This window comes from Wasmannia auropunctata, unplaced genomic scaffold (genome assembly GCF_000956235.1).
Source record: "Wasmannia auropunctata unplaced genomic scaffold, wasmannia.A_1.0 LD335976.1, whole genome shotgun sequence".
NCBI lineage: Eukaryota > Metazoa > Arthropoda > Insecta > Hymenoptera > Formicidae > Wasmannia > Wasmannia auropunctata.
In genome coordinates, this window is record NW_012026914.1 from 1,248,159 (window position 1) to 1,266,006 (window position 17,848).

Here is a 17,848-nt window from a genome sequence, read left to right on the forward strand (position 1 = left end):
TATATTTGTATAATTTAATTATAAATTAATTTGTATCATATATATTATGAAAATATATTATAAGAATAATTAATCTGACAATAGTTTATCGCGAAATATAGTAATAATTTATTAAATTTGTCCCCGTTTTAATTAAAATGTATCATAAAAATATTACTTTTATATATTTCGTAATTAAAATTAGAATGTATAAAATGTTATGAAAATCTTTCTTTAAAAAAATGAAGAAAATATAATAATAAAAATGAAAGTAAAAATTTGTCTCTGAACAGATTGCCAACATCGCTCATTAATGAAATCTGTGATCAACGATGCATATCATATCTTACGAATTTTCTTGTAAGTGCGTGCTGAGAGAAACGAAGAGAAGTGCGGTACGTAATGGCGAGAGGGAACGAGAGAGCGGTAGAGGAAACACGGTTTGTGGAAGCACGGAGACAGTAAATATATACGGAATAGCTCGGGGGTAGCTATATGCAGGACGGTAACGCGGTAAGATGGGCCTCTGCATTGCCGGCATGATTGCCTCTATGGCACATCGAGGCAATCCCCGCGGCTACGTGCCCGACATACATCCGCTTCCATCTTACTTTCTTTTTTTTTCTTTTTCCTCTTCTCCTCTCCACCATCTTCTATTCCGTGGTTTTCGCCCCGTGGAGAATCTTAGATATGCAGGCAGCACCTATGCAGCCAGGCATTGCATATTTAAATGGTGGAACTGAATGTTCTGCTACTACATCAAGCTTAATTGGATGAGTTGAACGCGTGCCGGCGGGATTAATGCTCAGAAACCAGTTGATTCGTATAAAGATTAAAAAATCTAAAGTTTAGTCATTGATGTTTTATCTTATCGTTGTGCTATATAGTTTTTAATTTTTGAATAAAATAACACATAGCAAAAAGTATCTGTAATTGGCAAAATAGTTTTTTTCTTAAAAATAACTGAATAGGTAGGTGATTGGATATAAAATTTTAATTTGCAGTCGAATATAATATAACTTATCTCTCGCAGCTATATATATTGTCTACCACCCGCATTGTTAATGCGCACTGAAGATTGGTGGGATTTGTTTCCCCTCGTAATGAAGATCTAGTTTCGCATTTAGGTGCAAGTAAAGCTTTCTTAGTCGTAACCTTGATATACAATCGTCTTCGGTCGTTCTCCCTTATTGTGCTCCCGACAGAAGGACGTAGATATGGAGCGCCCATTAGCGCAAGAAGCCATTTTCGCCACTAATCTTCTTGCATGTTCACGTGCAAGATGTATTGACAATCTGAATTAAATTAATTGAATTACCGAGCCTCGGAAATTTTTGAAAATATACGTGAAGATAAAGAGACGAACGGACGAGTTGACGTGTACACGCGCGGACGATGAAGTGAACCAGTCGTAGCGGATTATAACGCAAGTGTTGATGAGAGGCAGAGTACATTCGTGACCGAGACTAGGATGTGCTCCGGTAGTCCCTCAGTGGCTCGTTAAGGCATTTGCATTTCATTTCGACCGTCCCTCCCTTACCTCCGACCTCTCCTGTCCTCTCGCTCTTCCGCGCAACAGCCCCTCTTTTCGCGTATAAATATTAATGCAACATCCTGCTCTCTCGGGAGGTTTTTGTTCCTCTTCTGCCCTGAAGAGCCGCGCCCTCCTTCTACCGAGTACTTTGAATGCTGATGCGCCACGAAGGCTCTGCGCTCGTATCCGCATCTCTCAGTCTCTTTCGCTTATTCTCCTCCTCTTTCTCTTTCCACAGACAACTGTGCGTGCACATTTACGTACCGCAATGAAATACGATTTATGAGTGTTTCCCGGCATAGAATTCGTACGATTCCAGAGAAAAGATGAAGACAAACACCTTTCATTTGGACATCTTGTGACACAGCAAGATTAAGCGGTCATTGTCCTTAAGAAGAACAAGTCAATTTACAACTCAAGAATACTGATTTGGAAAAATAAAGTCCCTTATTATTTATTTTATGTTTAAAAAAATTGCTTCACTTTTAAAATAACATATTAAAATCTATGACATTTTTTTACACTTAATTGCATTATTAACGACTTTAAAATTATTAAAGATTATTTTCATTTATTTTATTTGTTATTAGTAAAAGCCAGAAAAACTTTCATCAATTCATATAAAGATCAAATAAATTTTATGTTATTAATATAATAATTTTCCTCAATTTACAACTCAAGAACACTGATTTGGTAAAATAAAGTCCCATATTACTTATTTTAGTATGTTTAAAAAAATTGATTTACTTAGAAAAATTTTCATCAATTCATATATAAAGATCAAATAAATTTTACTTTAGTTAATATAATAATTTTCCTTTTTCTCGCACTATAATCATGTATCATGCTAGAGAGTGATTTTCTTAGCCATCTTCTCGTTTTAGATTTCGCGTGCGTGCTAAGCGGTCGTCGACTATGTAAGGTCTCATTAAACTACCCTCCATCCTTCTATATGCCTTATATCATGGACTAATTAAGATGTAGCCATATTACAGTCGTAGAGATGCATTAAGTATCTCACAGAAATTTACATTCGATATTCAAATGATATATAAGTATACGCTCTTTAAACTCTTGCTTATTATCGGATCTCAGAGAGTCCGTAAGGTAAAAAGTTAAGCAAATATTTTTTTAGTTACAATTTCAATCGTGATTTATGCCCACGAGGGAAGGGGAGCTTGAGAATAGAGAGATTAAAAAGATCTTTGAGCATTAGATTACTACTATACAGATCAAATAATTATCGGATTTGTTGTTGTACTGTATTCACCGCCCGAATTTCTTATTCGATACGTCAATCAATTAACCGATGATTCTTCAGACTTTTCTTCCGATTTGGCTGGCAAAGTTAGATGGGCGGTATACCTTCACAAATTTGAGTCCTCTAGAGTTTTCTCATTATAAATTCACCTCCGCCCGCCGCTGGCTCTTCCCTACCATCCATCGTACGGAGAATTCCCTCTACCTTCTTGCTTTCCACTCGTATTAATGACGGACCATTATATCATTCAGCTCCCTCCGGAGATCCCGGCCGCTGGGCGGCTGAAGCGAGAAAGGTAAAGAAAATACGTCGAATGTATTTTTCAATTTGGATCGGCGCCAAACTGAAAACTATGCGCAAATCCAGAAATTCTTTCTCGGTTGCTTCTCTTTTACGGTCTGCCATATCTCTCGTTTTGAAATGAGACTGTCTTTGTTATTAATAATCATGATAAATCTCATATTTACGTGTAAAAATAAGAATTTAGAAGATAATATTTACAAACATTTATATAATTACATTAAAATATTATTATATCTTAAATGTAAGCTTTAATAAAATATGATTTATTATAGTAATTTAAATTGCAATCAATTTCAAATAAAAGAACATGATACTGATTGAAGTTTTTATCTTTCTGTATCAAATCAATCTCATATACTTTCGATGAAATATTAAATCTCCAATGTAATTATATTAAATAATTGAAGAAAAGATAAAAAAAAGAAGCTGCATATTTTATTAATATACACCGTGAATGTAGAAATGTGCGGTGTTTTAAATTAAAGACCGAAAACTAATTTAGTCCGCGCTTTCTACACTTTTCCAAATTGAAACGGCTCAAAATCATCTAATCCTGCCGATCGTTCCGTGCGGAAGTGCTCTCTCGCAGATTGTTCGATGAATCAATGGAAAGCCCGCGGTAACGTTTACCGGGATTGGATTACTTCACTGTAATACATATTCCTCCGTAACTTGTGAGTCGAGGTCCGGGGAAACTTTGCATCCGCGCTTTTCAATTTGGTTCGTTGCCAGGAAGGTAGTTGGGCCGCGAAATAAATGAGAATCTACATCGTATTGCACCTTAATATCTCGGTAGAGGTGATTTAGACGTTTTTACAAGGTGTCCCTGCAGTCACTTATATAAGGAAGACGGAATGTTCCGGCGGGTGGGGTGTTGAAACTCGTGAGTTCGAATTCGAATTCGGTAGTGGCGCCGGATGCGCGTAACGACGTCTTACGTACTCCATCCAGTGCCCCGCTTGTTATTTTTCTACTACCACCCAGTAATAGTCCAACGACGTGAAGTCCGCCCTGAGCATCGAACACGTGTTCCACCTCCACTAATCTACCCCGACCATACCATCCGAAAGCGTTGGATGTGGTCCCAGATGCTTTTACACAGCCGTCGCTCGATCTCGCCTTGTCTTCCAGACACTGACGTTAGCACGAACGTTTTTCCGGAATCTCCAAAGAGAGCTGAATAATGATCCGTCATTAATACGAGTTGAAAGCGAGTAGGTCGGGGGAATTCTCCATACGATGGATGGTAGCGAAGAGCCAGCGGCGGGCGGAGATGAAATTATAATGAGAAAACTCAAATTTGTGAAGATATGCCGTCCATCAAACTCTGCTAGTCAAATCGAAGAAAAAGTCTAAAAACATAGGTGCAAATTACAAATCTAATAAATAATAAAAATAATAAAATCTACACATAGCATTACGTATAACATTCAGTAATGCAGTCGTGCAATTTAAAAATTATGTCGCCTCGAGTGATGTAACGATAATTGCTTGCCGACTTCATCACATTATTGTGTAATTATTCAACGGCTCAAAATCTCGTATATATGTTACGATCTTTATAATATTCAGATGCTAAAGTATGATAAAAGTGCATAGACTATCTTGTTGGATTAGGCCTTAATATATGCGAACGTTCACGAGGTGATACGGTGACTCTGATTGCGTGTTCTAATCTTGCTGCGCATCGCGGGTGGCCAATTGCCCGACGGCGAGATTTTCTACGTTTCATATTTGATATTACCTCATGTCGAACGGCCAAAGGCGAATAGACGTCGATTATATCGCGCCACTAAAACCAAATGGGTCATTTGATTCAGCAGCGATATCTCTCTCATGAGAGATCTGCGTGTATCTACCCCAAGCTAACATAATGCTGTAAAGCATCGTAAATATATGCATATTTTATAAGTAGCATGTTATTTAGTTACTGTTATTATTATTATTATTATGAGATAATGCAATTTGAAAATACGTCAACAAATTTTATTGAAAAATAAGTTGCAATTCTTGAATGAAAAAAATTTATAATACGTTGTAACAATTTTAATATTTGTTTAATGATCGTTACGAATTTATTAAAATTAAAAATTCAATTAAAAATCACAAATTAATTTTAGACAAATTAATAATTGCGTCCATATATGCGCCTGCAGACGAGTGTATCGATATGTCATGAGGAAAATTAGTTAAGAAAATCGCGGCATGATTATGTAATTAAAACGCACCTGTATCGACTCTTATGCGCTTGTGAAAATTTCTTATATTTTTAACTTCTAGGACTCGTATTTATGGTCATTGCTATAAATCTCATATCGAAAAAGAATATAAAAGAATGAAATATTCAAAATAAAATTTCTTGAGACAAAGACGATTCAACAATCACATTTTAATTGAGAATTGAGACTATTCGTTTGATTGTGACGCCACTAAAATATTCGGACGACTGGAAACACTCGATAATATTCCGCAATTGTTAAGAAATAATTACACTACCTCGTAGTTGCTCCGACGTCGCCCGATGCCTCCTAGGCCGCCTCCTCCTCTCAGATCTCCCCGTTGCACTCGCAGAAGACAGTCACATTTGATCGAGTAAGGATGTTCTTTGTTCGATTGAGATGTCTAAAATATTATTATCAGTATTTATTATCTTGTAACACTCCGGAATTGTTGGGAAATAATTACCTCGTGGTTGCTTCGACGTCGCCCGATGCCTCCTAGGCCGGCTCCTCCTCTCAGTGTCGGATTTCTTCGCACAATCATTCGCGGAAAAACGGTTAATTACCATCGCGCGGCACTTTGCGAGACACTCCCGGTGTCGCGACGCCCGATTCTCCGAAACATGTGAAATAATACTGATAAACGATCACTCGCGAAAAACAATTGATTACGATCGCGCGGCACTATGCGAGACACTCCCGGTACGCGACGCCCGATACTCCGAAACATGCGAAATAATACTGATAAACGATCAGTCGCGAAAAACGATTGATTACGATCGCGCGGCCCTTTACGAGACACTCCCGGTACGCGACGCCCGATACTCCGAAACATGCGAAATAATACTGATAAACGATCAGTCGCGAAAAACGATTGATTACGATCGCGCGGCCCTTTACGAGACACTCCCGGTACGCGACGCCCGATACTAGCGATACTTCGAAACGTGTGAAATAATACTGTTGAACGAACGATCGCGCGGCACTTTGCGAGGCACTCCCGGTACGCGACGACCGATACTCCGAAACGTGTGAAATAATACTGATAAACGAACGATCACTCGCGAAAAACGATTGATTACGATCGCGCGGCACTTTGCGAGACACTCCCGGTACGCGACGCCTGATACTCCGAAACGTGCGAAATATTTACTGACGAACGAACGATCGCGCGGCCCTTTACGAGAGACTCACGATACGCGACGCCCGCTCCGAAACGTGCGAAATATTGCTGATATACGAACGACTTCGCGTTACTTGAGGCACTCGAGTCGATTATTCGTGTCTGCTCAATGCGGAAATGGGCAAGTAGCAGTCGAATCGGCGAGTCGTCAACTTGACGCGACGTGAGACGCCTCTCCGAAATATGGCGTCACGGTCATTAAGGTTATTTGTCGCCCGGTAACTTCGCGACGGTGCGATACCTCATTCTCATTGTCTGTCGCTTCCACCTTGCGTTCGACGATCAACAATGCGGACCGTTCGCTTCGAGCAGCCATTATCAATAGCGAAAGTTCGTTAATGGCACGGAATGACGACTTTTCGTAGAAAACGATTTTCCGAAGCGCGACGGGGGGCGCGGGCGCGCGCGCGACTACGCAGTCGTCTTGTCCATCTCGATAGCATCGCTATGAAACTAGCCGCGCGTACCTACGACAGTGCGGCAACTTTACGTAAATGAAAAGAGCGCGCGGTGCAAAGTAATGCAAACGTCATACCGCCCGTGTTTCTATTAGGAAATATTTCAACCGTCTATGGAGTTTTTTTTTTGTATTACTTTAATTTATGACATTTCCGTCGTTCGATCTGATTATTCGCGTATCAGATATGCCATACTTGAGAACGATGAGTTCAAATTAAAATGCGACACAAGATTAGATTAAAATCCATTATTGTATCGTGGAAATAATTATATCGTAAATATCAAAAAACGAATTTGTAATTCTTTATAACTCTTATTATTTTTTCTTATAATAATAAGAGTTATAAATTTGTTTTTTTATACTTACGATATAATTATTTCTACGATACAATAATGGATTTTAATCTAATCATGTGTCGCACTTTGATTTTTTCCACGTGGAAATAATTATATTGTAAATATCAAAAAAACAAATTTGTAACTTTTATTATAAGAAGAAATAATAAGAGTTACAAATTCGTTTTTTGATATTTACGATATAATTATTTCCACGATACAATAATAGATTTAAATTTAATCTTGTGTCGCATTTTGATTTTTTTCCATGTGGAAATAATTATATCGTAAATATCAAAAAACAAATTCGTAACTCTTATTATTACAAGAAGAAATAATAAGAGTTACAAATTCGTTTTTGGATATTTACGATATAATTATTTCCACGATACAATAATGGATTTTAATCTAATCTTGTGTTATTTTGATTTTTTTCCACTTTTATACGTTAATCGGCTCATCGTTCTCAAGTCATATAGCATATATCTCGCGAATAATCAGATTGAACGACGGAAATATCGTAAATTAAAGTAAAATACAAGTAACAGAAAACTCTATAGATGGTTGAAAAAACTGAAATATTACCTATCGCTTCTCGATTACACCAGAAAACAAATTTGTTAATTTAAAATGAAGTAAATCTAAAGTAGTACGTATACAGTTATTTATACATCTATATATTGCTGTAAGTAATCGTAATCAAATTTGCTACTAGTAAATGTCTTCATTTAGATCGAGCCACTCGATATAGGTGACCGAGCTTACGCTCATAGGCTGTATATTGGTGCGAGAAATGCTTTCCAGTGGAGTAGTGCGGTGTTTATCGGACCGTATCCCCAACCACATCCTCTACCTGATTCGCTTGCTCAGATCCAGAGGTTACTCGTAATCTCCCAAGCTAGTTCGACCATCACGGTTGCTTGTTTCCAACACACTTACGTTTCCATGGAAATTCCGCGACGTCGAATGACTCGTCTCGCAACATATGCCAATTTAATTTATGCCAAGAGATGTCCATGTTATTCACTAAACTTCCTAAATAGATTACTATGACGATTGCATTTATTATCCATTTAATTAATTTTCACTAAATTTATTTCTATCACGAAAATCGTAAATGTCATTTTTTAACCACACAAGACATTTTATTACCATGAATTTTATTGCTACGATTGGCAGTTTTATTTAAAATAATTTAAAAGAGCTACAATCCGGTCATAATAAAGAAACAAATTTTAATTATAAATCCGTTTTGTAGGAAATGTAGCAAATTTTATGATTTTTTGAATACTTACGGTAATGCAACAAAAAAAAATTATAAACTACAATTTGCCTATTCAAACATGAAGAAAATTATATGACAAAAATTTTTAAAACTTTTGTTATTATCATTTTCTTATAAAATTAAATAAAAATTATAATGACGAAAATTTCACAAATTTTTTCTTTATTAAAATGTAAATTTAATTCTTTATCATAGAATTCTTTTTAATTCGTTTCATAGAATAATTTAATTCTTTATATCATAGAATTCTTCTTAATTCTTTATTATAGAATTTCTTTATTATAGAATTATATAAGTAAAAAATTAATTAAATAATAAAAAAGAGAGTTTTGTTTATAACATATATTATTTATTATGATCCGTCACGCTATATATTTTATATAATCTGTGACAGTTGAAAATTAGTTTGTATACTACACGATTTTACGAATATCAGCAAATCTAGATAAAAGATATCGCAATCAGGCGTTTTGAACGATTCGCGATTAATTGATTCTGCTTTTTTCGAATAGACTAGAGACCGTAAAATCAGTCTCATTAGGATACACCTTAAATGCCGATCGACTGAGCTCATTACATTACTGCTAGAATTTAGCGAAACCGTTTAGGATAAGAGAACATGGCGTTTATCTTCATATTAATTTAATAAAATTGAAATGCTTATATAAAATGTATTTTAGACGGAGATTAAGTACATTCGAACATGAGATTTATCAAGTTCATTCTTCGTCCTTTATTCTCAAGTGCACAAAAGTAAAATAATTTTTTATCCATAAACGATTTTTATTTTGTAAAATTCGTAACATTTTTACTGGATTAAATTATTATTTAAACATTAACACAGAAATATATATTTTGCAAAATAAAAAAAATAAAAAGTCACGATTGCATATTTTAAAAACAAAAATATACCATTCAATTAACCCATAATTCTTATTCAAAAAATATTATGTAGGATTATTAACGTTGTTACGATAAAAATTAAAATTCATAGTGGTACAAAGATCCATGTAAAATGTGTATCCGGCTATAATGATTTAATTAATCAAGAAAAAGATAATAAAATAATTGATTACATTATTATTGAACCAAATAAAAAACTTATATCTTTCGTTTCAATTATTACTTACAGCCCGAATCTCATCACGGCAATAAGGAAACGATTCGCCTGAAAAAAATGAGGGTATCGGATCATAAACGACGCAAATGACTCCCTCGAGTCGCTTTTCGGAGTTTATCGCTATGAAAAATCAGTTTTTCCTACTCAATTCTATCGCGATTTTGATGTTCGCTTAATTCCAATTTAATTGTTCCAATCTCCTCATATTCATAATATTCGAAAATTTAACAGTTTAGTTTTACTCGCGTGTTTTATACGTTCGGATACTGAAAGGGCTTCGATAAAAGACCGCATGATTACGAAAGGTATGTAAACAAGGGATCGAACACACAGACGGAAAATAGTACGCCGGCATTGGAGCGAATTCCCATGCGGTAGTAAGATATTGGTTTTCATCCCGCTCGTTCCGGCGCTCGTAACGTTTGATAAAAATGCGTGTTACGCGTTCCAGGCCAGACCCACCTCGGACTGAAAGGGCGCCTGGGGAGTCATACACGAAGAGATCACGAAAATTTTCCCTCCGCCTAGTCTCACTCCAGGTATTTGCGCATAAGAGGGTGACGACCAGACCTATGCCTATAAATACCTATACGCAATGATATCGTCTCTCCGTCTCGGCAGATTTTTTCGAACACAATGCGAACTGATAGAATCCACGATTTCTAATCCGTATTAGATCTTTCCGATGATACACGGGAAACATGTATTTAGAAGGAATTCTAATTTTATAAAACATTTTGTGTAACATTTCGTTGCTCTTCCTCGATTAAATTACTCTTATGCAACTTTTGAACGTTCTCTGACAAACAGCAATAGGAAAGTGAGTTTTCTACTGCAGATATGTAGCATTCCCCAACACGGTTGCACGTAAGCCCGCGCCAACGCCGGGATTTAAACTCAAGCGTGGAAAGCTTATACAAAGCTCCAAATTTATTGGATGGAAATCCTCTCGGCATGAGCGTGCAAGTTCCCAACAGCAAAGTTGCTCGGTAGGATTAACACTTTCCTATCTCCTCCTCAATGCGCCGCTATTCCCAGTAAACTCTTCTGTTTCCATGGCCTTTCAGTATCTTGGATTTACTAAAGCTCTTAATGAGCATGTTTATATGTTTATATTTTTCGCAGAAAGCATTATTTTCTAAACTTGTAGTTTTAATGAGACATTTCTCTCATTAAGGAATCGATTCATATTACAACATTGCAATTTAAAGGTACAAACACGAACGAATGCGTGGGACAAAAGTTTTGTTTGAAAACAAATTCACAACTTTATACATAAATGTGTTAAAAAGGACAATAAATAATATTATAAATATATGTACATGTATATATATTTACTTTTTTTAAATACATTTTTTAAAAATTATTTATTAAATGTTCTTTTCCGTTTTTTTCTGGCTTAACATGCATTTTTTTCTCAAACGATAATAAGCTTCTTATCGATAGCAAAGATACGTTCGAGTTTGTCTTTTATACAAAAAAAGAATACAAAAATTACAAAAATAGTGCTGGATAAACGGCAAGCCGGTATCATGTATGTAATCCTGGATAAGCGTGGCTCGATGGGCTATCGTGGTTCGTGGTGATATGTCCAGAGAATTAGATCTCAATTTCTTCAACTTTACTGTGAGACAAACAACGCTCGATATATTTTTTGATAGCGTACTCTTAATAATGCATTTTCTTGATAGTTCAATGTTTATGTGTGCTATGCTAATATGTGTCACAACAATTGAGAGGAGACATGTTACTTTGCGTTCAAAGTTGCAAAATTTGCATTGAAATTGATTGATACAGCTTCTTGCATGAAATATCTTTTTACTCAATACATCGCGCCGCAATTGCACTCTGCTCCGTTTGAATCTGACAATGTCACGATGATCAGTGCAGTCTAAGTGCATAACTGAAGAATAAACAAGATACAATCGACACATACGATTATCGTTATAATCGTATTTTTCGAAAAGCTTGCAAAACCCAGCACGTACTCTCCGGACTATCCCTCGCTTTCTACTTCAACATCCATTCAAACACACAGTCGGCGGAAACTTTCCTGACGGGATTTGGGAAGCGAGGCGAAAACGCAAGCTTTCCGGCCAAGGAAATACGGCTCTAAGGGGGTTCCCAGGGCAACGCCAACGGCAGCCAGTCGGCATCTCCCGGAGGATATCAGACGAAACGCGAAAGAGGTATCTCGCGCGGAGAATATTCCTCTGAAATGTTAAAAAAAAAAGATTTTGCGACATCTACATAAAGTTACACGATATAATTATTTCTGGAAAACAGAATAGTCATCGCGCGGGAACTTTTTGATAGGAAGAAAAAGATTATAAACTTCGCCATTCTTTCGAAATGGATAAGTTCAGAAGTAAAAGATCCTAAAGAAAGACCTAGGAGAGTCTAAAAAGCCTGGAGGGATAACCGGATGGTTGGAGATAATGGGAATTTTGAAATTGGATTATCAATCTTCAGGCTTCTGGACCTCCGGCTTAGAATTGCCTTTTTTCATATCCAATATTAAGATTCAGAGTGAATTTTTCCAAGCTATGGCTCTTTTCTATATTAACAAAATTAACGAAAGTAAACTGTAATTAGCTCTTTCCTCCTCCTTCTTTTTGAATTTAATTATTAGTTTCGAAAGTTAAAACACAATTACTGCAAAACCGTAGAACGAAGTTAGCGCAAAAAACTAATATGGTGAGTCTGAATGACTCAGCGTTTATCCGAGGCAGTTAATTCCCGCGAATAATATCTTCTATTTGCCATAAGCGAGATTGTACATCAGACCGCCCACCTATCTGCCCTTTCTTTTCTCAAAGAAAAAAAAAAGAAAGAATGGCGTGACATTTATGGAGTTAACATTTCTAAAACTCGTCGGTCCTCATACGACGACCGGGAGAGAGGGGGAGGGGGAGGAGGAGAAGGAGAGAGGGGCGGAGAAGAAGAAGCGGGCAAGAGAAACGCAGAAGCAAAAAAGATAGAAGCGCCGGAGCGAGTTGGGTGGACGGGGATAATGGCAGTCTTGGAATTGCATTATCAATCTTCGGTCCCCTTGGCCCCTCGGCACCACCTCACCCTACGGGCACTACGCTCGACTCCATTCCATTCCATTCCACCCCTTTTCCACCCCCTTTGGACTACCCTGGAAACTCTCGCGGTACCATACCCCTCTTCTCATACCAGGGAAAACCCCCCCGTCAAACACGGCGCTTCCCAAGCTACGTTGCCGCGCAAGCCCTGTCCCCACTTTCTTGGCGCATGACGCTCCATTCCCTTGGATGTATATGCATGGTATCCTCCCTTCCAGACTACCACCTTCCCGGATTCACCTCAGTGAACATTTGTATTGCATTTTGTATAATGTGCATGCATTTTCATACCAAATGAAATTATTTTGATGAGCAGCGCGAGGCTCACTTTAATGGACCGTCTCTGATACAGACGTCTATAAACATTTTAAGAAATATCCCGCTACATTGAAAACTAAAAATAAAATGCTAATAATAATAGATAAACGGTAATCTTCCTACATTATCTCTTTCTAAATTTATAAATATCGTAAGTTCAATTTTAATTCATATTTTTTAAATTAAAACTTTTAAATTATTAAATTATTTCTCAATTTCTTGTAAAGTTTTTATGAGCAAATACTAATCTAAAATTTATTTGTCACGTCTTTCATAGTAATAGTATATTCGAGGACACATATCATATGTATTTTTAAAATATGCATGTCATATTCCATAAATCATAATCAATGTAAAAAATAACCATAATGTTGAAGGAACTGATGAATTTGATAGAAGATCAGCTGAAAATGTGTACGATATGACCGAAGAGCGAGACTAGATAAGATCTTTTTTCTAGGAACGGCAGCAGTCAACCTTATTGGCACCTTCATCCGAGGATGAAGACGAAATGACGACGGGTGAAAGGACGAACCGACAGGGGGAAAGAGCGCCTTCCTTATCCGTTCACAAAATGCCGCGGCCAAGCTACGAAGTCGATAGCGTATCGCTTTCCACGGACCCAAAGGTTACCGAATCGTTCTGAGACTATCTTAATGGCAGGATAGATCGTTTGATACTATGGCCGAGTCGTAAAGGCTATTGCTCTGCCCTCCATCCCTTCTTCCATACCGCTTTCCACCCCGCGCTCCCTCTGCGTTCCGCAGCTGAGAAAGCTGGCTTAGCGCCACCCGGATGCTTCTATCCTCGTGCCTCTATACGCACCTCGTTCGTACCCTCAGAAATGTCGACATAGAGTATTGGTATACTCAATCTAATCCTATTCAGTAGGACATAATTAATTATCACCGATATCCTGGATTATTCTCTAAATCCGACTAAGTAATGAACAGATATTTACTAAGAGATGTAACTCAAGAAAATATTATTTTGTTTCTTTTACGATCGGTATTTTTTCCAATCATAAGTAACAAAATATATTTAAATGTAAAATATTATAAATATTATCTTAATTCTGTGTTGTTTAACATAATTTATATTTTACCTTTAATTTGAACGCATGACATTATTTCCATAATATTACCAGAGTTGTAATTTACACAAATTTATAACGAAATATGTTATATATTTTGATATTATATTTATTTTTCTTTATCATTGCTTTTTATTATTCTAAATAAATTATTACTTAATTTATAGCATTAACAATATTGTAAATGATTTTTATTGTACTATTTTCTGACGTATATATCTATGTGAAATATGAAAATCTAATAGAATATCGAAAATCTAATGAAATATCATAGACTCAACAAGGAAAACTGCTATTAAAATTAATTAATGCTTTCTACCTTCTGTTCTGACATTTATATGTATATTCGGAACAATGCGACCAACATGTAACTTAATTAAGGCAACGACGCAAACCCGACCGCGGGTTTGTGGCTACCGTTTCTCTATATCCGTTCTGCGTAATATTATCTAGTCTGTTCCCTTGTTCCTTTCGCAAAATGCCGCAATGTTAGCTCGAAATTATATTTGTATGTTGCACGTACATTTACCATGTCTTTTGCTAGATGTGTTACCATCAAAAAGAAAAAATAACGACAAGTTTCGACATTTATATATTGAAACATTCATTCATGTGAACATTCATTCTGTAAATTCTAATTTTTCGAAATTGTAAGATAAGTAGAAGTATAGTCTAAAATTAAATTCTAAGAAGAGAAATTTCTGTACGTCTCTATTTTTGTTTTTATCTTATTATGAAGAACATTTTAACTTTTCCAAGTGAAATTATATTTTCTTTAAAAATTTATATTTGTGAAACCGTCAAATAAGAAAATGCTTTCTTATTTTCGTATTTTTGTAAAGAATTCTTTAAGATTTTACAAAAAGTAAAATATTTTATAAATAAAAATGGTACTAAATATTTAATTTTATAATAATAAAATACGTATAAAATATTACAACATTTATGTTTTTCTGTATCCAGAACAATTCTAACTTTTCTTAAAAAAAAAATAAAGGATTTAAAATGTATTTTAATTAATAGTATATAGTATATACTTATAACTTGTAATTTAATTTCATGCTGGAAATATGTATACGCAAATATATAATTATATGTAATTACACGCAGTTATATAAATGTTGATCACTGAAAAGAATTGTAATTTTATATTACATAAATTTTACAAATGTTTAACATTTACTAATCACATTATGTATGAATAATTAACAACTGCAAACATTAATATTTGAAGAATAATAGCGAAAGCAGACGTTAATATATGATACAAAACATTAGCACATTAAAGTAGCATAGTAAATCTATTATTACATTTATGTTAATATATCACAAACATATTAATAGACCATAATAAATCCATTATCACGCATTTAAGTGCCTCTTTCTGTAGGGATCACTTCACGTTAAACGGTAAACATAATAAGAAGCGTTAAAATGTCAGAACAGCTGATAGATAGATCCGCAGAATAGTGAATCGCATAACTGTCCAATTAAGAATAACGATTCGCGCGTAAATAAAATTTATGGACAATCTTATCGTTGCTATTTAGTTGACGTTCAGAGAGTTCGGCACAAGAAAACGTGAGAGCTAAAGGGCGCTGACGACCGGCGTTCTCTCTTAACCCGCCCCTGTCATTCAAAAAGGTGTCAACGGCAATAGCTTTTACGAGATACTTATTAATTGTTACTGCGCTTTTACGACGGCATAAAAGCGCGGGCTACGACCATTTGAGTGGGCACAGTGCTGTAAGGGGGAATCCTCCGATGGATTATTACCTCCGACGAGACGTATACATACTTACACATACTCGCGCGCGTGCCGGTTCCTTTCATCGGTTTCAAGACAGGTGGAGATGAAATTTTACGGAAATAGATGTACAATCGAAGAATGAAAACATCGTTGAACCTTTTTCTAAAATAGAGTACTTGCTGCAGATAAAAAAAACTTTTATATTTTTGCTTTATTTCATACAAAGTCTCTTCCTTTGACGCATCTCTCTCATCTCGCATCTCGTACCTCTTTCATCATTTCTTATACAGAGATTTTTTATATAAAAACAAATGACAATTATATTATACATATACAATAGATAAACATATTCATGAAAAGTAAACCAGATTAAAACGGGAGAAAGGAAATAAAATTTTCTCCAAATTAAAATTTTAAATTTCTTTTATAAAGAAAAAAAGCTTATTTTTTAATGATATATTTTTTATGTTAAGAAATCTCTTTTTCCTTTTATACATATATTTAAAATATTCAATTGTGTATATCTTTTTAAAATAATAATTTCTTTTCAGGTGTTTAGACGATATAGGTATTATGTTGTTTAGATAAAAAAATGTTTTTAAATATATTAGATAAAACAATAGTATTTTTGAGGTATGATTTGCATATGTATTTTCAATTTTAATTTCTTTTATGTGAATTTTATCACAACATAGATCCCACAACGAGCATCTGGTCTTACGCTATAGCACGTTGTGCTGCAGTCTTTTCAGGGGTCAGTGAAGAATCTATGGAAGTTATCTTATAAAAATTTTTAAAGTTGTTAACTAAATGTTTTAATAACTTATACACAAATTGCCAGATAATTTCTGAAATATATTCTGAAAAAGATTTTTATATCAAATTCTTTACACCCAGATAGGAATTATTATAATCTATGGAAGTTTTTAAAGTTGCTAAATGTCTAATGCCTTGTACACAAATTGCGCCAGATAATTTCTGAAATATATTCTAAAAGAATTTTATATAAAATTCTTTATATACAGATAGAAATTACTTTTTTTATAAGAAAATTGTAATTTAAAAAAATTGTATTTACTACAGAAAGCTTCACGCAAAAATCTACATTTGTAAAACCTTCGATTTATGATATAATAATCAAGTAATTACTCATGGACTATATTTGAATTATATCCATAAGTTACAATATTTTTATTTTAAAATTTTCAATTGGACTATCTTCTGCATTGATATATGTTATTTTCAGTCAATAACATTACTGTATTGTTATACTCTTATTATTTTCATTATCATCACTATCTTATGTGTTTTCTTTATTAATATAGAACTATTAACAATTTATTACATTGAAAAATATCAACAAGATTTATATAGAAATCAAAATCTAAATTGTTATTCGCGTCGAGCTTCACGCAAACGGTAACGACATTTACATTTTCATGGAATTATTTCAGGACGGAAAACGTGGGAAATACACAAAGCCGCGCACAATAAAGAGGAAAAGAATGAGCAAGCGGAAGTGTGCATAGCGACTTAAATGATGCGAATGTTAGGAGTTGGATTCTTGAGGACCACGCGAGAGTCCGGGTAACGTGGCGTCGTCGGGTAGCGATGTTGGTGGGTGGTGACGTAGTCTAGGCTCTGAGCTTTGGGTAACGACTGCGGAAAGACGACGGCAATGCCAGGGTGCAAGTAAAAGAGAGTTTTTCTTTTCCTCCCCGGGCCCGCATCCCGCATTCTCACCGCCGCGGCTTATCTCCCTACTAAATCCAGCGATTTTAATACGCGTTTCTCGGCAATTTCCGTGCTACACATTCCGCCGCCGACTTAGCACCCCTCCATGGCCCGGAACCCAAGGTGTACGCTCTCTCGCCTTCTTCCTTCCGCCTTGCCTCCAGCTCTGCTCCCCTTCTCCCCCC

The 17,848-nt window shown here is 35.6% G+C and overlaps 3 protein-coding genes across 4 annotated transcripts in view; 1 reads left to right on the plus strand and 2 right to left on the minus strand.

Annotated features, from left to right (window-relative positions):
• LOC105454755 overlaps positions 1 to 14,291 on the plus strand; it is a 108,734-nt gene extending 94,443 nt beyond the window's left edge. The window contains exon 2 of the mRNA XM_011697620.1: positions 13,547 to 14,291. Within this exon, the coding sequence (XP_011695922.1) occupies positions 13,547 to 13,732 (186 nt within the window). The 3' untranslated portion in view covers positions 13,733 to 14,291. The remainder of the gene's footprint in view (positions 1 to 13,546) is intronic.
• The window catches only part of LOC105454753 (homeobox protein abdominal-A homolog), a 112,144-nt gene that overhangs the window by 44,421 nt on the left and 49,875 nt on the right, over positions 1 to 17,848 (minus strand). The gene's annotated exons all lie outside the window — the stretch shown is intronic.
• The window catches only part of LOC105454750, a 255,227-nt gene that overhangs the window by 35,697 nt on the left and 201,682 nt on the right, over positions 1 to 17,848 (minus strand). The window contains exon 6 of one of the 2 annotated variants that reach the window (XM_011697613.1): positions 11,237 to 11,303. The exons of the other annotated variant lie outside the window; for it this stretch is intronic. Coding sequence (XP_011695915.1) covers positions 11,301 to 11,303 — 3 coding nt within the window. The 3' untranslated portion in view covers positions 11,237 to 11,300. Of the gene's footprint in view, positions 1 to 11,236; positions 11,304 to 17,848 lie in introns of those variants that run through there. 2 annotated transcript variants of the gene reach the window in all.